Source organism: Oncorhynchus mykiss, chromosome 17, assembly GCF_013265735.2.
Source record: "Oncorhynchus mykiss isolate Arlee chromosome 17, USDA_OmykA_1.1, whole genome shotgun sequence".
Classification (NCBI taxonomy): domain Eukaryota; kingdom Metazoa; phylum Chordata; class Actinopteri; order Salmoniformes; family Salmonidae; genus Oncorhynchus; species Oncorhynchus mykiss.
Genome location: NC_048581.1, coordinates 24,457,021 through 24,478,277, shown reverse-complemented (window position 1 = coordinate 24,478,277; position 21,257 = coordinate 24,457,021). Strand labels below are relative to the sequence as shown.

The window sequence follows — 21,257 nt, the reverse complement described above, 5'->3', positions numbered from 1 at the left end:
TTTCAGTAAAATTAATTTCAGTTGAGTTCAGTTAATTTCAGTTTAGTTCAGTTTATTTCAGTTCAATTAATTTCAGTTTAGTTCAGTTTATTTCGAGGGGAAGAATCCATGTGTACCAGCATATTCCTTTGTTCAGGTTGAGGAGTCAGGTGCTTGAGTCTACTAAATGTACTGCAAATATTGAAGAAATTAAATGTCTCGAATTATGGGCTGTACAATATGCCTACAGTATGGTTACTAATTGTGTATGAAAGACTTCCACTTGTACAGTACATTACTGTAGCCTTACAAAATGGGTCTCTTATACAATTTAGTGTGTGTGTGTGTGTGTGCCAGGCCAGGTTCTCAGGAATCAGATAAGTCCGGCTGGCATTGAGGCTGTCTTCTTGTTCTCTCTTGACACATTGTGTGTGTGTGTGTGTGTGTGTGTGTGTGTGTGTGTGTGTGTGTGTGTGTGTGTGTGTGTGTGTGTGTGTGTGTGTGTGTGTGTTTTGCCTATTAGCTCTCTGAAAAAGATGTTGGCATCTCAAAAGATCAGCTCACTACGTTGATAACCTGCCAGATGTATAATGAACTCTTCTTCCATTAAAGACCACTCACAGAGTCTCACTCTGCATCTTATGCAAATGCATATTTAGATTTCCCCCACTGGATGTATGAAAAACAAAAAGAAAACCATGTATTGCATCATGAAGAAAAAACATCAAGATAAAAAAATGGCAAGGCTGGCAGATTTTCCTGCACTATTGACGTATATGTAGATATTTACTACCAGCGAAGTGCATTACTGGAAGCATCGACATCAAAAGCGAGTGGATGGATGAAATACATTATCATGGTTGAAAATCACTTATGAAAGTGGCTTTTATGGTAGTAATGATCAGCACGAAGCACAATAATGGCGGCCATTTTGTATCCACATTGGCAAGAAGAAGGAACCCTGCCATTATATTCATAAACACCACTGAGACTGAGAAACTCGACACTCTGCTCATCACTCTCCCCATAGGGAGTCTAGGCTAGGCTAATATCCACCCAGGGCTCAGACAGACAGACAGACAGACAGACAGACAGACAGACAGACAGACAGACAGACAGACAGACAGACAGACAGACAGACAGACAGAGAAGAGACCACATTAGCCTTGTCTACACGCCTCAGAGGGTACAACCTGCCTTGGGGAACGTAACACCACTTCTACCCATGTCATCCTAGAGGAGTAGTGGCACAGGGCACAACACGGCTCAGGCAGCACAAGCATAGCATTCTGGGTAGAAGTATTTTTTTTTATTAAAAAAAAAATGTAAAAAGAAAGAAGGAAAGGGAGTATGGTGGCACAACGACATGTGAGTGAATGCATGGGTGAGGCCAGAGTAGACTCGTTCAGCCACCCACCACCCCTGCCACACACACACACACACCAACCCCAACTGCTGTGGTTAAGTTAGAGTTAGATCACTTCAGGCTCCATCAGGCCATCCTTGAGGGCTTAATTCATCACCCATACAATCAGGAGCTAAAGCCCAATGAAGATAAAGTAGTCCAGCACTAGTGTCTGAGAGCTGGAGAACACATGCTTGAGTAGGCAGTCAATCCCCCTCATGTGGCAAGAAGAGAATATTTCAAAATGGATACCTGTTTCCGTCTTCAAGATAATTATTACAGATTTACAGCTAGGGGGAAACAGAGGCATGGAGTTGGGCTGGCTGAGGTAGACAATACACCCAGAAAACCTGTCTCACACACACAGAGCCAAGCGCATACACACATAGTCCGAAAAAACACACTCACACACACACATACACAAACGTCCCCAAACCGCCGCAGCCATCACTGCGAGTTAAAAAACAAGTTCATGCAGCGTGTCATAATAACTTCAGACAGAGGACTGAAACTGAGGGATTCATTTTTTTCTCATCCAAATGAATTCAAGCAAAAAAGAGGCAGCCACAACAACAAAAGAAACATGTAAGAATGATAAAAAAGAGCCCAGTGGCTTTCTCTGCTCTGAGTCTGCATGGTTGTGGAAATTGCTTTTATTCATTTCACCATATTATTCTGTTTCAAATGAAGGCCTCTAAGCCCTTTTAGGGGGGATGAAATCATGTCAGTATTCCAGCCATTTCAAAATAAAATTGGGATGGAATGATGTGGCTGCTACAGAAAGATGATTCATCTGTGTCATAACAGCCATTCATGTATTAGTAGCCTGAGGTATTAGCCAGAACAAGGACATGTCTTATCATTAACATGACCTACACGTTCCATTGTGACCTCAGTTAAAGTACAAGCTGTCTTCACTCACAGAGGATGAGACAGGTTGTAGTGCATCACCAATGAATACCCTTATGTAGACGGACAGACTTTGGTGGCAGAGCAACATATATAGACCAAAATCAGACATGACCTACCAGTTCTCCTCTGTGCAGTTGTAAGGCTGCTATTACAGGCTCATAGCCTGCCAATCAATGAAATTGTATTATTGACCGTCACCATAGGTATTGATCACATAGGCCAAGGCATGTTAAGAACAGTGTTCTAAGCGCTGTGAATGTTTGCTAGGGATTTTTTTTTTGAATTCATTGCCCTTGATTCCATGAGAGACCATTGTCTCAGACTCTGTATCCCTACAATAATACACAATTGCAGAAGCTGCTTTTAAGAGGCATAATGATAGTCTCTCGTACATTGTACGCCACCCTTTGGAGTGTCTGTGTAAGTACAGGTAACAAGTGCACCGATTACTAATTTAGGGAGTGAGGCATTATTCTGAATATAATTTACTCTGGCATGATGATAGTTGGCAGATTAATTTATTTTAAAAAATCCATATAAATGGTAAATATGCATATAAGGTCCACATAATTCATAGGTATAGAATATAGTTGTTAAACTAGGCCTATTAAATCTATGGCTATTGTAAAGGAATTGTGAACATAGAAGCAACAGGAACAAGCCAGAAATTCAGAGGACCACATAGGCTTGCTTTCATTCGATGCGAAATTTCGTTATTACAAGTAAAGAATTCAAACAATTTATATCCCCGTAAAAAATATTTACAAATCTGCCCAATCAATTACCCTATATTGCATGAAAAATCCAAAGCGACGTATACAAGACCTGAAACAAAACATATTGCAAAATACAGCACACGTTAACGATTATAATTTATTTCAGTCGTATTCATTACATATAAATAAACTAAAACTAGTGGAATTCACCTGTCAGAGTAACCTATATGCGCAAGTATAGTGAGTGTTTTCCAACCGCTATGTGAAGCAATGCTGCTATCGGTATGGCACGGGCACGGAGTCTGCTGCAATCAAGCATATCTCCGTGTGCAATAGCCAATACCAGTCCAACCGGGCCCCTAATGCTTCTGGAGGTGCTGAAACCTATGTGGGATATAGTGCCCTGCTGTGCGCAACTGAACCAATGCACCTGTTACAGTGGCCAAACAACTCGCTAAAGCAAGCGAATATTTCTGTGCGCTGCACAGTTTGGATATAATAGGCCTTTACAGTCATTGACGAAACGTAGTGCTTCATCATATAACATTGTTAATTTTGTGAAATACAAATACACATGACAAATGGTGAATAATCATCACTTACGCTGCTGTTTTGCCCCGACCAGTAAACCACTGCGTGGTTATGCGCTGAGTCCCCGGTCAAGGCGAAAGTAGTGCTGCTTAGTTTGGGATCATCTCCTCTGGAAGTCCCTCGACCCTCGTCCCTGTTCCACTTGAATTCGGATCGGCCCAGTCTGTGTCCGTCCAGTAACGGACCAGGACTCCTTCTCTCATCCGATGCCTCTCCTTCTAAACCGGGGCCACCGGTCATAAGGCTCTCCCTAAACTCGGGGGGTTCGGGACCGCTTCGCTTCGCTCTCCGTAACGCAAAATCCTCAGCACCATCCTTGACCTTACCCAAATCATCCACCCCAATATTATATTCACCACGGTACCTTTCTTCGTTTTCACTAGACCCGGTTAAATCTTCCAGAGCGACTTTTGGGGTAACTCCATCGTCAGTGGATCTCGGCTCATCCACGAGAACACCTGCCTGTTGGGTGTCGCTTGGTACTCCAGTATTTTGGTCAGTAACTCCGAGTAACTGGTACTCCAGTCGGACCTGTTCCAAAGCTTTGGCCGCATGCCTCGTACCATCAGCCGCGTGCGTACCGGTATCCAGCTGTAATTCCTTCAGGTGTAGCTGGACCGGCGACTGGCACAATGCGCAAGTTATCTCCGCCTTGGCATTTAGCTGGGTATGAGCGGAGATCAGAAACCAGGTACACAGAGTTAAGTGCAAGCCTGGGCAGAAGCCAAGCCAAGTATCCATTGCTGGTATAGTTAGAGATTTGGGTCCAACGCACGGAACGGCAAAACCTTTTCCAACCGAGGACCAACTCCCCCCGAAGTCGGTGAGAATTTCGTGGTATTTAGAAAAGCGCCCTTCGCCTAAACTGTTCTCGTTCAAGGAGCTGGTCGCGGGAGCCACCACATAGGAGAGGAGCTGTATCGAATCCGAGCTGCCGAATGTGCGCCCGGATGAGAGGAATACTGTGAGAGAACGCGAACGCAAGAGAGAGACGAGAGCGAGAGCTGAGAACGGGAGAGAGAGAGAGATGCGCCGTGGCTTTCACACTGGTTGTGAAAGCCCACTAATAATCGAATATGATATGACCGATAAAGACCTATTCAACTTAGCTTTCAGCAGAGAGATAATCTTTGACGATGTTCATATCAAAGTCAAATCAATGGTGTCATTGTATAACGATGCTTGATGTGATTATGGACCAGGATTTCCAACACATTATATTCTTCACAGTGCTTCAGAACTAATTATTTACCCGAATCAAAGTAATCGGTTTTTAATGTACTCCTGTCCAAAGGAAACTGTATTTCCTGATATGCATCTAAATCACTTGTAGCGGGTGCTCTGACACCTAAGACTCTTGCCAATTAGACGTTCCATTATGCCAGACATAAAGGTTAATATGCACACAGAGGGAATTATTAGCGCAATAAAGCAATGGTATTTTTAAAAGATCAGCAGCCGAAGAAAAATAATGTTTGTGCAATCAGAACATTAAATAAATTGTGCAGTTATTGACGTGTTATTATTTGAGAAAAGGTGTTAAAGTAACTGTCCAGTGTTTCCAGATTTCCATGAAATTTGACCTACTACAATATCAATTACAATATGACTGAAATAGTTTTCCTTCCATTTCTTTTAATGACCTATGTTTCTTTGTTGGAATGGTGTTGGCATACAACAAAAGCAGAACTGTGTGGCGTATACTGGTCATGAAAAAAATTAATGTGAATAGATCACTGATTGGCCAGCTCGTCCGTTGATCCAGACATCATCCTCTGTCAGGAAATAGAAAGCATATTTTAAACTGTCTGTCTGAGATAGCAGTTTGAGGTGTGGCTTGTTATAGGTCTATGTTGTAGACCTGTGCGCAATGCTTGCATCGCTGCATGCCCAAGAATGAAACAATCTTATCATCAGTTTCATTTATGTCTCATTTGTCTCATGACAGCCAACATGAAACAGACGCGACTAGATTTGAACGAGCCGCTCGGCAGCTGAGTCGAGTCTGATGGCATATAGCTGGCGGCTGAGTCGAGTCTGACGGCAGAGTGCTGTACTGTGCTGGGGCATTCAAATGGAGCTCTAGTGTGCGTGCAGAGAAGGCCCAGGGTTGAATCAATAGGATGAATTGGGCGGATTTGGCAGGGAGTTACGCTATTCCCAGTGGGAAAACACAACCAGCGCCAAGAGGAGAGAGTCTGGTGGAGAGGGAGGGATAAAGGGAGCGGGAGGAGGAGGATAGGGAGGGATGGATGGATGTTTGAGATTTGAAAAAAGACACCAGGTGTTTATCAACCCAAGTCTTAAGAAGCAGCCAAAAGGTGAAAAATTATAACACATTGAACATTTGAATGCAGCCTACCAATTTATTTTAGAAACAAGCCTACATCACAGAAAACCCTAAGACATAGAAATATGCAGAATGTCCTTCATATCTATAATAATTTAGCAGTGGATGGGAGAATAAGACAGTATCCACAGGTTCTATGACCTCCAATGGCATCTGTTATAGCTATAAAAACTTGAATATATTGTGGTATCGTTGTGGTCAAGATGGCTAAAACCACTGCCCCTCCAAAGGGCTCCAAGCCCTATAGAAAATAACCAAAGTTGTGCCTCAGATGACACCTTATTAGCATAGGATTCTTGTCAAACGTTCACTCTTAGAAATATTGATGACTCGAGGAACCCTGGAGATCCTCAAGGAACCATTACAACTCAATGATTCATATTTGCACCTTCAGTTAGTTCAGGGCTTCTTGGGGGAACATTTAATGGTTCAATGTTGCAATGGGTTCCTGGAGGAACCCTAGAGTGGAGGTGTGGCTTAGTAGGGGCATGGCTTTAAGATAAACTCTATACTGTATATACAAAGTATGTGGACACCCCTTCAAATTAGTGGATTTTGCTAATTAAGCCACACCCATTGCTGATACAGTAGGTGTATGAAATCGAGCACAAAGCAATACAATCTCCATAGACAAACATCGGCAGTAGAATTGCCTTACTGACGAGCTCAGTGATTTTCAACGTGCCACCGTCATAGGATGCCATCTTTTCAACAAGTCGCATCATCAAATTTCTGCACTGCTAGAGCTGCTCCAGTCAACTGTAAGTGCAGTTATTGTGAAGTTGAAATGTCTAGGAACAACACATGGCTCAGCTTCATGAAATGGGTTTCCATGGCCGAGCAGCCGCACGCACACAAGCCTACAATCACAATGCGCAACGCCAAGCGTCGGCTGGAGTGGTGAGAAGCTCTTAGCCATTGGACTCTTGAGCTGTGGAAATGCGTTCTCTGGAGTGATAAATCATGCTCTACCATCTGGCAGTCTGACGGACAAACCTGGGTTTGCTGGATGTCAGGAGAACGCTACAGTGCCTTGCAAAAGTTTTCAAGCCCCTTTGGCATTTTTCCTATTTTCTTGCATTACAACCTGAAATGTATTTTTATTTGGATTTCCTGTAATGGACAGTCCAAAATGGTGAAGTGAAATGAAAAAAAAAACGTGTTTCAAAAAATTCAAAAAACAGAAAAGTGGTGTGTGCATATGTATTCACCCCCATTGCTATGAAGCCCCTAAATAAGATCTGTTGCAACAAATTACCTTCAGAAGTCACATCATTAATAAAATAAAGTCCACCTGTGTGCAATCTAAGTGTCACATGATCTGTCACATGATCTCAGTATATATACACGTGCTCTGAAAGGCCCCAGAGTCTGCAACACCACTAAGCAAGGGGCACCACCAAGGAAGCAACACCATGAAGACCAAGTGTCATGCCCTGGCCTTAGTATTCTGTGTTTTCTTTTATGTTGGTTAGGCCAGGGTGTGACATGGGTGATTTATGTGTCTTGTTTTGTCTAGGGGTTTTGTAGTCTATGGGGTTGTGTTCAGTTGAGTGTTCTAGGTAAGTCTATGGTTGCCTGGAGTGGTTATCAATCAGAGGCAGGTGTTTATCGTTGTCTCTGATTGGGAACCATATTTAGGCAGCCATATTATTTAGGTATCTGGTGGGTGGTTGTTTCCTGTCTCTGTGTTCTCTGCACCAGTTAGGACTGTTTCGGTTTCTTATTTATTTTTCTTATTTCACGTTTTCTTATTTTGTATTCGTATAGTGTTTACGTTTTCATCTTTATTAAAGATGCTTAACAATAACCACGCTGCATTTTGGTCCTCCTCTCCTTCCCAGGAAGAAAACCGTTACACCAAGGAGCTCTCCAAACAGGTCAGAGACAAAGTTGTGGAGAAGTACAGATCAGGGTTGGGTTATAAGAAAAATATCAGAAACTTAGAACATCCCACAGTGTACCATTAAATCCATAACTATCCAGGTCTGTGCCCAAACAATTTAGTTTATTATGTTACTAGGCAAGTCAGTTTAACAACAAATGCTTATTTTCAATGACAGCCTAGGAACAGTGGGTTAACTGCCTTGTTCAGGGGCAGAACAACATATTTTTACCTTGCCAGCTCAGGGATTTGATCTTGCAACCTTTTGGTTACTTATCCAACACTCTAACAAACCTCAAAACAAGCTTCAATGCCATACAACACTCATTATGTGTCCTCCAACTGTTAGACTGTAAACTCTCCTTCCAGACTCACATTAAGCATCTCCAATCCAAAATTAAATCTAGAATCGGTGTCCTATTTCACAACAAAGCCTCCCTCACTCATGCTGTGAAACATAATCTCGTAAAACTGACAATCCTACCAATCCTTGACTTCAACAATGTCCTTTACAAAATAGCTACTACTCAGTAGTAGCTACTCTACTCAGCAAACTGGATATATCACAGTGCCATCCGTTTTGTCACCAAAGCCCCATATACTATCCACCACTGTGACCTGTACACTCTCGGTGGCTGGCCCTCACTACATATTCGTTGCCAAACCCACTGGCTCCAGGTCATCTATAAGTCTTTGCTAGGTAAAACCCCACCTTATCTCAGCTCACTGGTCACCATAGCAACACCCACCCATAGTACATACTCCAGCAGGTTTATCTCATTGGTTATCCCCAAAGCCAACACTTTACTTTGGCCGCCTTTCCTTCTAGTTCTCTGCTGCCAATGAATGGAATGAATTGCAAAAATCGTTGAAGCTGGAGTCTTCCATCTCTTATATCTAACTTTAAGCATCAGCTGTTAGAGCAGCTAACCGATCATTGCACCTGTACACAGCCAATCTGTAAATAGCCCACCCAACTACCTCATCCACATATTGTTATTCATTTCTTTGCTCCTTTGCACCCCAGTATCTCTTTTGTCGCACTGCTTTTCTTTATCTTGGCCAGGTCTCCGTTGTAAATGAGAACTTGTTCTCAACTGGCCTACCTGGTTAAAAAAAGGTACTATAAAAAATAAAATGAAGGGAAAGAATATGGCACCACAACAAACCTGCCAAGGGAGGGCCGCCTACCAAGACTCACAGACCAGGCAAGGAGGGCATTAATCAGAGGCAACAAAGAGATCGAATATAACCCTGAAGGAGCTGCAAAGCTCCACAGAGGAGATTGGGCTATCTGTCCATAGGACCACTTTAAGGACCACTTAAAGCTGGGCCACTTATAGCTGGGCTTTATGGAAGAGTGTCCCGAAAAAAGCCATTGCTTAAAGAAAAAAAATAAGCGAACACGTTTGGTGTTCGCCAAAAGGTATGTGGGAGACTCCCCAAACATATGGAAGAAGGTACTCTGGTCAGATGAAACTAAAATTGAATTCTTTAGACATCTTGGAAAACGCTATATCTGGCACAAACCCAACACCTCTCATCACCCCGAGAACAACATCCCCAGAGTGAAGTTATGGTGGTGGCAGAATCATGCTGTGAGGATATTTTTCTTCAGCAGGGACTGGGAAACTGGGACAGAGGTTCAGTCTTCCAGAGATTTGAGACTGTTACGGAGATCCACCTTCCAGCAGGACAATGACCCTAAGAATACTGCTAAAGCAACACTCGAGTGGTTTAAGGTGAAACATTTAAATGTCTTGGAATAGCCTAGTCAAAGCCCAGACCTCAATCCAATTGAGAATCTGTGGTATGACTTAAAGATTGCTTTACACCAGCAGGAATCCATCCAACTTGAAGGAGCTGGAGCAGTTTTGCCTTGAAGAATGGGCAAAAATCCCAGTTGCTAGATGTGCCAAGCTTATAGAGACATATCCCAAGAGACTTGCAGCTATAATTGCTGCAAAAGGTGGCTGTACAAAGTATTGACTTTGGGGGGTGAATAGTTATGCATTCTCAAGTTCTTTTTTTTGGTCTTCTTTCTTGTTTCACGACCCCAAAAATATTTTCCATCTTCAAAGTGGTAGGCATGTTGTGTAAATCAAATGATACAAACCCCCCTAAAATCTATTTTAATTCCAGGTTGTAAGGCAACAAAATAGGAAAAATGCCAAAGGGGTGAATACTTTCGCAAGGCACTCTACCTGCCCAAATGCATAGAGCCAACTATAAAGTTTAGGTGTAGGAAGAATAATGGTCTGGGGCTGTTTTTGATGGTTCGAGCTAGGACCCTTAGTTCCAGTGAAGGGACATCTTTACGCTACAGCATACAATGACAGTCTAGACGATTCTGTGCTTCCAACTTTGTGGCAAAAGTTAAGGGAAGTCCCTTTCCTGTTTTAGCATGACAATGCCCATGTGCACAAGGCGAGGTCCATACAGAAATAATTAGTCGAGATTGGTGTGGAAGAACTTGCTTGGCTTGCACATCGCCATGACCTCAACCTCATCGAACACCTTTTGGATGAATTGGAATGCCAAATGCAAGCCAGGCCAAATCGCCCAACATCAGAGCTTGACTTCACTAATGCTCCAAAGCATTACATGAATCTTAAAATAATAGACATGTAATAAGTGTGAAGTAACAAAGTGAATAGTAATTGGCTTTCAGATAGCACTCTAATAATGCAATGTCTTTGTAATTTGAAGAAGTAAATGTTTCAATATAAGGTCACATGACGAACAGAGGGATTGAGCATTGGTACTGATATTAAATTAAAGGCTGCCATCTGGTGTTTGGGTTAGAGATATGGGACACAGTGGAGAAATTTGGGACAGAGGTATGAATGATAAGGGTAAGAGATGTTTTTGACAATTTCCAATGACTAAAACTCAATGCTATAGTTTGGGTAGCACCATTGAATTAAGTAAGACGGTAATGTCATCTAAAAAAATCTGTTTCTGTTATGTAGAACTATTTCCAGAATTGAAGTAGATCCAGGTACATGTTTTAGTCCTGACTATTGAGCTGATAAACAAGCAGCAACTTTTTGAAGGTACTATCAGATTCGTTAAACAACAGGTTTCATATGTTGGCTAGTTGCCAAAGGAACACATGTCGAACACATGCAACACGTCGAAAAGATCAAGACGTTTGTTTTCTTTCTTCCAGGACTTATGGAATGTCCGCTACCACGTTTCTCTTGTTGACATGTTTAATAATGATTCTGTATCTCTCCCTTTGAAAGACTTCCTGAGGAATGGTTGCACCTTAAAGGGCACACAAATTAAAATATGACGTATCTTAATGTCCGAGTTTTGGTTGCACACATGCAAATTCTCTTGGTAAGAAATGTACTGAAGAACCCAATGTAAACCCCTCAGTGGCTGAAGTAATGTCAACAATGGCATTCAGTTTGGTACTTCACCATGGAGAGAGTTTGGTACTTCAGCATGGAGAGAGATCCCGTCCAAGCTTCTCTCATGCTGCTGGTGTACTGGTAGGAAAATGGACAAGACATAATAGACTGTAAAGAACAGTGATGGTTCAGGGGAGAGACATTATCAAGGGCCATTCACTTTGAACATGTGCCATTGGGAGGACAAACTGAATGCCAGAAGAATGAGTGCCGGGAGGGAAGGGAGTGGTCAACCATGCCCATAATTAATTTAGGCATATCCAAAATTGTTTATTTGGGGTATCAGATTGATTGTGGAGGTCTGCACACTGAATGAATTGAGATAAGAATGAATTGAGATACCGATCAGTCATTAACATGCCACTCGCAACAAAAGCTCGAGCTGAAATGTCATTGCCAGAATCCATAAATTAAATTGTGTAATAAAGCATATGTGTAACTGTATGAAGCAAAGGTCCTTCGACCTCATGACTTGGTTTTTGCTCTGACATGCACTGTCAACTGTGGGACCTTATATAGACAAGTGTATGCCTTTCCAAATCATGTCCAATCAATTGAATTTACCACAGGTGGACTCCAATCAAGTTGTAGAAACATCTCAAGGATCATCAATGGAAACAGGATGCACCTGAGCTCAATTTTGATTCTCATAGCAAAGCGTCTGAATACTTATGTAAATAAGGTATTTATTTATTTAAAATTTGCAAACTTTTCTAAAAATAACTTTTTACTTTCATTATGGGGTATTGGGTAGAGATTTCTGAGGATTTTTATTTATTTAATCAATTTAACCTCTTTGCGGTACCCCCCCCCCCTCCTTCTTCTCAATTTCCGCCTAAAGACATACCCTAATCTAACTGCCTATAGCTCAGGCCCAGGGGCAAGGATATGCATATTCTTGGTAAAATTTGAAAGGAAACACTCTGAATTTTGTGGAAATGTGAATTGAATGTAGGAGAATATAACACAATAGATCTGGTAGTAAAAAATACAAGGAAATAAACATACATTTTCTGTTTTTTATTGTTGTTGCATCATCTTTCAAATGACCAAGAACAGCCAAACATATAGATAGGATGCTGGGGATGATTTGAATGAAGAACATAAGATGGCAACAATATCTGAGCAAAGTTTTGGACAGATAACGTCAAAAATGAGCGCGCTACATGACATTGAGCATGAAGTCACCCAGGTGTCCCACACAAATGTACCCAAATGTACTCAAGTGGCCGAATTGGTACAGTGATACATTTTGAAGGAAATAACTATATACAAAATACATAAATGCTATTCTAACACAATATATATATATATATTTTAAAAATAATAATACAAACAATTAGCAAGGGTAACTATGTACATATTTTCTATTTACAATATTGTGAAGACCCTCAGTCCTCTAGACAATATTGTGCTGCTGGTGCCATGGCCCATAGCTGGCTTACTGAACTGGTGGTGCTGGTGATGGAGTATTTCCTGTGACAAAGGGCACAACGACGTCTCCCTACTGTGCCCTTTTTGACCTGAGGCACATTCATGCCTGCAGAGATGAATCTGGGCAAGTGAACACCGCTGGTTGGAGCGGAAGGGACAGAGATAGAGGGGACAGAAGGTGCTACAGTGGACTTGCTGTAGCTAGCAAGCTCCTGGAAGAGCAGCTCCCTGAAGGCTAGCTGTGAGATGGGGGGCTGTCCACAGCTCTTAGCCATTTCCTTCTGGAGGATGAAGGCATTCACCACAGCAATGTCAATGAAATTATAGAAAAATGTCTTCTACCATTTCATGGTCTTGTGGTGAACATTGTAGTATCCTATCAGCACATCTGACAGGTCCACACCTCCCATGCTCTTGTTGTAGTCCTTCCTCTATAATATGGGTTAAATCTGTATACCTAGACTTTGTTTTAGCGTTTCCTGATTTATTTGCCATATTTTAAATATATAAACTTGTTGAAAATGCTATTGACTATGTACTTCTATGCGCAACACTCGTGGCTCCGTCAAGTAGGATTTGCAATGGTGAACCTCTTTTACGCCAGAGTTTACGACAAAGGCTGGTCTTCAAACGTATAACCATTACATATTGCCGTTTACCTCAGCTCATTGGCTATCTTCCAAGCTAGATTTCAAGATGAACAGTGGTCATTGGGCCAAAATACAGTCAATCAACGATAGACCGGTCCTACCATTGGGGCGCAAGATGTCATTGATTGGTGTCTTCAAATCGGTATATGTGTCCCGGGAAAAGAACCATCAAGTATGGTTGTGTTAGTAACAACCAGAGGATTGCAATGAAACCAACCATGACTGGATAAACGTTTGTTTAGTGTGTGTAATTACCACGAACGCATCTTCCAAAGTTGAATGAGAAGGAAATCATGACGCAAGAGGTAGATTTTATCAAACAAAACGAACATTCCCTGTGTAGTTAGGACACTTGGCATTACCACCAGAGGAAGATCTTCAATGGTAAGCAATTTATTTTATTGTTATTTCTGACTTTCATGACACTAATGCTTGGTTGGAAAATGCTAGTAATACTTGTGTGTGCGTGGCGCCGTCCTCAGAAAATAGCATGTTTGCTTTCGCAGTAACGGCTTTTTGAAATCTGACACAGCGGCTGGATTAATAAGACGTCTTTTAAATTATGTAAGATACATGTATTTACAAGAATGTTTAAAACAACGAATGGTGTAATGTTAGCTCTCTGCAGTTTCACTGGATGTTGGCTGGGTGGGACCTGAGCATCTCACCTACCCTAGAGAGGTTAAGAATAAGGCTGTAACGTAACAAAATGTGGAAAAAGTCATGGGGTCTGAATACTTTCCTGAGGTATTGTATGTCTGAACTCAGAATCAAATAGGCTTCACAAAAATAATATTGTCAATGCTATTTTCTGCATTTATTGAAGTCCCATCAGATGTGTCCATAAAATAACTATCTTAAAGCCACTCCTCCAATAAGCCACACCTTCGATCTGATAGGCTACCACATCTACAATATATTCAAAATTGAACCCCTCCCATCACAAAATCATTCAGATTTTAAGCTTTACACAGGGGTTAATTGAAGACTCTTTTCAGAGGGGTTCCTTGAGGAATGTTTTTCAACTGCAAAGGTTTCGCCAGTGTGGCAACCCAAAAAGTTCTACCAGGCACCTTTACTTCTAAGAGTGTAGTGCACTATATAGGGAACAGAGTGCCATTTGGGATGCAGAGATTGAACATTTCCTGGGGATGGAAAAATGCCATTTAGCCATTTATTCTTCTTGCTAATTTCAAGTTAAACCACTGCCATGCATCTAATGTGCCTTCCAAATGGTACCGTATTCCCTTTATAGTGCACTACTTTAGACAAGGGAAATATAGGAATAGAGAGCCATTTGGGACACACGCCAATAGGGCTATGTGATGTAATGGGACCAAGCCTTCTAAAGAATTATCAATATATCAACATTTACAGAGGCAACTGTAAAGAATGATTGAATTATTGTAGGAATGAACATGGCTTTAATGAGATTTTAATGAAATGGAGTATAAATCATTATTTTGTGTCACATCACTGCCCGTCCATCAGTTATACCATGGCTGTCTAATGTAGCCCGAAGTTATTAATCCTTCTTAAAGGTATGAAAAGGATCCAATCATTCCAAAATCTATCAACATTGAACTTACCGGTTTTGTAAGATAACAACGGGGGATCTATGTTGGTATGCAGACATGTGATTTGAACCCAGCTGGTCCTTTTGTAGGCCCTTCTGTTGTAAGTCTTACCCTCTTGTTCCTGATCATAGCCTATAGACCACAAGGATCAGCACTCACACCAAAGATGATATACTGGCTTCTGGCTTCTTATTTGTACTGTAATTGACGCGGGGGTCAATGGCTCCACATTTTGTCATTGGCGAACCCTGAAGCTGAACATGGCCGCCTGCTCAGTATGTAAAAATATGTGAGTTGGCTACTGGTCCCGCTTCCAGCCATACTGTAGTGGTTTGAAACCCAATGAGTTCCAATTGAAATGAGGTTCTGAGATAACATGATGCAAGAGTTCTGTATGGATTGGTAAAAAATACCTCTAGAATAACCCTTAAAAGACTATCAACCACCAGGACATACTCTGCGGGCATTTGTCTGTTTGAGCCGCGGCAGTTTTATATAAAAGCTCAATACTTTTGCTCAATGCATTTGTTCTCACTATTTCAAAAGGAATCCAAGAAAAGTTCCATTTCTGATGCTCTTTGATTGTGAGTGTTACAAAAGGCAACGAGCTTTGATGTGGATATTCATGTTCCCAAAGCTGAGTAAAAACATTTGCCTGATGTTGCAAGAACGTTCCCAGAACACATTTAGTCTGTTCTTTAATATTAACTTTGCATTCAGTTTAGCCAGTTTCAACTTAAGAGATAATGCCAGAGAAGCAGGTGTTTGGAAGATATATCGGCACAGGTGTTGTTAGGCCTGAGACGAAGTCAAGGGCCGGCAATATATGCTCCAAACACCGGCTTCAAGGGTATTATCACTTAAACAGATCATACATTCAGTTTCGCCAGGCATGTCTTTTTTACCAATCCATACAGAACTCTTGCATCATGTTATTACAGCATCGTATCTTCTGTTCGTTGGATTGTGTCTTTACTAGGTAGTTAGTTGGTTAGTGGGAAAGATAGTAACTTAATTCCTTCCTTCTCTCTTTCCCTCTTTCTTTCGTTCCCACCTTCCTTCCTTTTTTTGCTTGTGATTTTAGTCTAGAGAGATGTTCACTTGGGTTTTTTTCTGGAGAAAAGCAGGGGAACTTTGATGAAAAATGAAGGATGTACAATGCAATGTAGGTCAATTGACATTTGAATGGCTTTTGGAGATTGGAATTTCTTCTGGAGATTGGACTGTTTATTGGCCTTCTATGGGCACCCGACAGTGGCATTCAATAGAGTCGGCCTACTGTTAAAGCATTTTGCTCACGGACTTTACATTCACTAAATAAAAAATACATGTGCCATTGTAAGGTCCTGGGTGTCGTGAGGGTGAAATCAGGTGCAGGAAAGCAGAGTTCAATAAAGTGCTCCTTTAATGCACACACGGTGAACTACGGTCAACCCACTTACGGGTGCTCAAACCAAATGCCCCAGACACAGGGAAACGAAAACAGTCTAGCACTAAATACACAAACATGTACATCTAATGCAAACATCAGGGTTACAATAATCAATCCCGCACAAAGAACCAGGCGGGCCGGCTGACTAATAAAGCCTCACTAATGATAACCAACTCAAAACAGGTGTACTCAATAAACACATAAGGAGGGGGAGAAAATAATCAGTGGCAGCTAGTAAGCCGGCGACGACGACCGCCGAGCCCCACCCGAACGGGAAGTGGAGCCACCTTCGGTTAGAGTCGTGACAGCCATTGTCTGTCATTTTCCCTATTGACAAAGCAGTGAACTCCCTCACTCCGCTCTTCCTTTACCTCAACATTGTGATTCACTACTGAAACTTTCACAAACCACAGCTCAGACTAAACTGTTAGACACAATAGTTCACATTGCAAGGACACAGTCTACAGTAGTTTCACCCTCTTCCAAATATACTCAAATGCTTTTCATTGGCACAAACAGCACTTTCAATAACCTACCTCAAAAGGAAACTTAGACTTACAGAGACCTTGTTCTCCCGAGTTTACTGCACCTAAATGTCCTTGAGGTATGTCACCTTAATGCATAGCTGCAACCTTTGTACAATATGTTATGAATTGCAATTCGTACAATATGTTACGAATTTACATGTAACCGGTGTGAAATGGCTAGCTAGTTAGCGGGGTGCGCGCTAATAGCGTTTCAATCGTTGATGTCACTCGCTCTGAGACCTTGAAGTAGTTGTTCCCCTTGCTCTGCAAGGGCCGCGATGGGTAACGATGCTTCGTGGGTGGCTGTTGGTGATGTGTGCAGAGGGTCCCTGGTTCGAGCCCAGGTAGGAGCGAGGAGAGGGATGGAAGCTATACTGTTACATTGGTGCCGTGACCCAGAACACTGGTTGCTGCAGAAAAGGAGGAAGTCAAAATGGGGGTGAATGTAACTGGTGAGAAATGGCTATCTAGTCATGCTGGAGGGTCATGTCAGGATGAGCCTGCATGAAGGGTACCACATGAGGGAGGAGGATGTCTTCCCTGTAACACACAGTGTTGAGATTGCCTGCAATGACAACAAGCTCAGTCCGATGATGCTGTGACACACCGCCCCAAACCATGATGGACCCTTCACCTCCAAATCGATCCCACTCCAGAGTACAGGCCTCTGTGTAATGCTGATTCCTTCTACAATTAATGCAAATCCGACCATCACCCCTGGTGAGACAAAAATGTGACTCCTCAGTGAAGAGTACTTTTTGCCAGTCCTGTCTGGTCCAGCAACGGTGGGTTTGTGCCCATAGGCGACGTTGTTGCCGGTGATGTCTGGCGAGGCCCTGCCTTACAAAAGGCCTACAAGCCCTCAGTCCAGCCTTTCTCAGCCTATTGCGGACAGTCTGAGCACTGATGGAAGGATTGTGCATTCCCGTTGTAATTTGGGCAGTTGTTGCTGCCATCCTGTACCTGTCCCGCAGGTGTGATGTTCGGATGTACCGATCCTGTGCAGGTGTTGTTACACGTGGTCTGCCACTGCGAGGACGATCAGCTGTCTGTCCTGTTTCTCTGCAGCGCTGTCTTATGAGTCTCACAGTATGGACATTGCAATTTATTGCCCTGGCCACATCTGCAGTCCTCATGCCTCCTTGCAGCATGCCTAAGGCACGTTCATGCAGATGACCAGGGACCCTGGGCATTTTTCTTTTGGTGTTTTTCAGAGTCAGTAGAAAGGCCTCTTTAGTGTCCTACGTTTTCATAACTGTGACCTTAATTGCCCACCATCTGTAAGCGGTTAGTGTCTTAACGACCGTTCCACAGGTGCATGTTCATTCATTGTTTATGGTACATTGAACAAGCATGGGAAACAGTGTTAATTAGCTAAAATGCTCAAGTTTTCCATGATGAGATTCATACATACAACCTTTGGGTTGCTAGAGGTTCGTGTTATATACTCACCTACCCTACATTAATGTTTGTCTTAAGTAATCTTCTGTAACAATACCAAACATAACATATCATACTAATTTTAGATTTCCAGATTTACATTTACTATGTTACATCTAGTCTATGAGACTAGGCTGCACAGTGATGGCTCAGGTTCCCCCAAAAAGCCCTAATTGAATTCAGCTAAGTCAGCTATTTTGGAGACTGACTGTCTACAGAGGACCCTAAGATGAAAAGATGGATGTTGTTATGTAAGGTAATATGGAATGGATTGGGGTACAAACCTGCCATTGGCAAGTACACCTGTGAAGGAGACGAGATTGTGAGTCGGCTGGTAGGAGAGCCAAGCAGCAATCTTCAGTCAGACTGTAGATAAGATTGATGTGAAAATCAATAGACCTGCTATTCACTTGACTCCCCCCGCTGTCCTCTTTTATGGGAGAAATAAATCTAATTTAAGAGCTTTAATTATTAATTTACTTTGACAAAGTTTGAAAATGCTCACACACGTTTTATCGCCACCACCAACTTGGCTCGTAATCATTGTTATGATCTTTTGAGACAGATACTGTAATTCCCACGGTAGCGATCCGGTTGACAGTATATGTAATAGGTTGTTTGTTGGGTGTGTGCTGTGGCAAGGGGAAGATGACACCAAATTGTGACTTTTAACAGTGTGCTTGATGTGGTTGGTAACCAATTGTTACAGTTCAGAAGTTTCAGAGGTTTCCTCAGTAACATACTGTACAAAACAGTTGGCACTAAGTAGTATAATGCAGGAACAAGCTGTAGAAAGAACTAGCATAAACAATTAGCGGAAGGTCACATACTGTAACAAAAGATCATTTGTACAGAACATCCACAGGTAGAGCTGGACTAAAATATGGTCGTGTTTGATTATGAGCGTATGTAACACACAATGTACTCTGTTGATCTTAGTCTCATTATCAGACTAAAAAGGTAAATTCCAGTCACATTTTGAAGGACTCTTTATCAAAACCTGACCTTTTACGACGACAGGCCAAGCAGTCAACCCACGTAAGCCAAAGGCTTTGGGGGTATGTACTGTGTATCACCTTGTGGTTATTGAGCCATGGGACCTCATGCAATTACAGTGGTCTGTTTGGTGGCACATTCAACGTACTTGCTTTATGTTGTATGTTATTTTTATTTTTTTATTTAACTAGGCAAGTCAGTTAAGAACAAATTCTTATTTACAATGACAGCCTAGGAACAGTGGGTTAACGGCCTTGTTCACGGGCAGATCGACAGATTGTTACCTTGTCAGCTCGGGGATTTGATCTAGAAAACTTTCGGTTACTGGCTAACCACTAGGCTACCAGTCACTCCAATGGTTGTCTCTTTACAAGGTTTGGTCAGTAAGTAATACCATTGCCTGACCTGTGATGTTGACTCTCTTTATTGAGTACTGTCTCAGGGGACCATGGTTACGCCATTGATTTGTGTGGGTGTTGTCAGTGTATGGGCAGTGGTCTGAGCGTCAAAACGTTTGTTAGTGCATAGGTTTTGAGTGTAGTACAGTGCTTAATATCACATTACCTTTCAAACACTAGTGCTTGGACTAATGAGTAATACACCAGTGTGAGCACATAACTACCCAGCAAACCTGGAACATTCCCAGAACATTACGTAAGATTCCCATTAGGTTCCCCCCCAAAAATGAAACCTATCTCTTGTCATATCCCCACATTGTTCCCACAGCCTAAAGAAATGTTTTAGGAACTTTTACAGAACATGAAAAAATAAAACAAATCTGGGAATGTTCTAGAACCACCAGGTGAAGGGTTTTTTTGCACCCTAAAAGAAACGTTGTATAATCATCTGCACAGCGGGACAGTTTATATTTTGTAATGTCCCCACAATGTTCCCACCAGACTGTTCCCACATCCCAATAAAACGTTCTGGGAACCTTTAAGTTCGAACATTTGTCTGTTTGAGTCGCAGCGGTTTCCCGAGACCTATTTATCATTATTGACCATGTAAAGATGTTTAGCATTAATAATGAGCATTGTAAACGTTTAATAAATCTCATTATTATTAGTACTCACTGTTTGGCGAGGGTTCTGGCAGTTCCTGGTTTGGGAGGTCAGCTATCAAACCGTTTAGTTTTGAGACAAGCAATTCTATCTTGTGTCTGGGGCGCGCGACACTGAAAAATTATCCGATTTGACAAGGGTTCACACTATTATTGAAATGTGTAAGTTTATGGGAATTCCGATGCTATTTCCTTGATGTGTTAATTGTGATTTATTGCCTTATTGAACCCATGTAAGTGTTGATTGGTTGATCAGTCATGTTTCCTGTCAGATGGTTTCCTGAAAGGCTATAAGAAGCTGTGATTTGCCATTTGACAGGGAAGAGAGGGTTATGCCAGGCCAGAGCTAAAGGTCTTGAAAGAGAATACTTTGAGCCATGTATACATAGCCTTTCTTCCATTTATACATTTTGCACATATTTGTAAATAGTGTTAATTTATTATGTAATCCTGAAACTCTGGCACCTGCATTTGGTCGTCCTCCTCACTTATCCACTGCAACGGTCACCCTCACAATACCCATAATGCAAAGAAAGGCCTGAACAACAACACCACTATTCCCTTTTTCACAATATCATAGGGATGTCCTGCCTTGCAAAGTTATCCACACATTACTTTTCCCAGTGTTGTGTTTATCTCCCAAGTAGAGATATCACCCTGTGTGAGTCTCTTCGTGTAAAATTTCTCTCATCTCCCCTAATTTAAATATATAAGAAAACAATCTGTGTCTTATTCCAGTGTTTGCTGAATTATTTAAACCATGCCATTACGGAGTGGAGAATCTCTTCACAATGGTGAGTTGCTCGGCGAACAGCACCTTTTATCCCATCTCCCTCCTAGAAACAAAGAGAAAGAGAGAAAATATACACATTTAAAAAAACTAA

The 21,257-nt window shown here is 41.9% G+C and overlaps 1 protein-coding gene across 2 annotated transcripts in view; it reads right to left on the bottom strand.

Annotated features, from left to right (window-relative positions):
- LOC110493539 (VPS10 domain-containing receptor SorCS3) overlaps window positions 1-4,568 on the bottom strand; it is a 220,722-nt gene extending 216,154 nt beyond the window's left edge. For both annotated transcript variants that reach the window (XM_021567876.2, XM_021567877.2), the window contains exon 1: window positions 3,616-4,568. In XM_021567876.2, the coding sequence (XP_021423551.2) occupies window positions 3,616-4,344 (729 nt within the window). In that variant the 5' untranslated portion in view covers window positions 4,345-4,568. The remainder of the gene's footprint in view (window positions 1-3,615) is intronic.
- Between the last annotated feature and the right edge of the window lie 16,689 nt (window positions 4,569-21,257).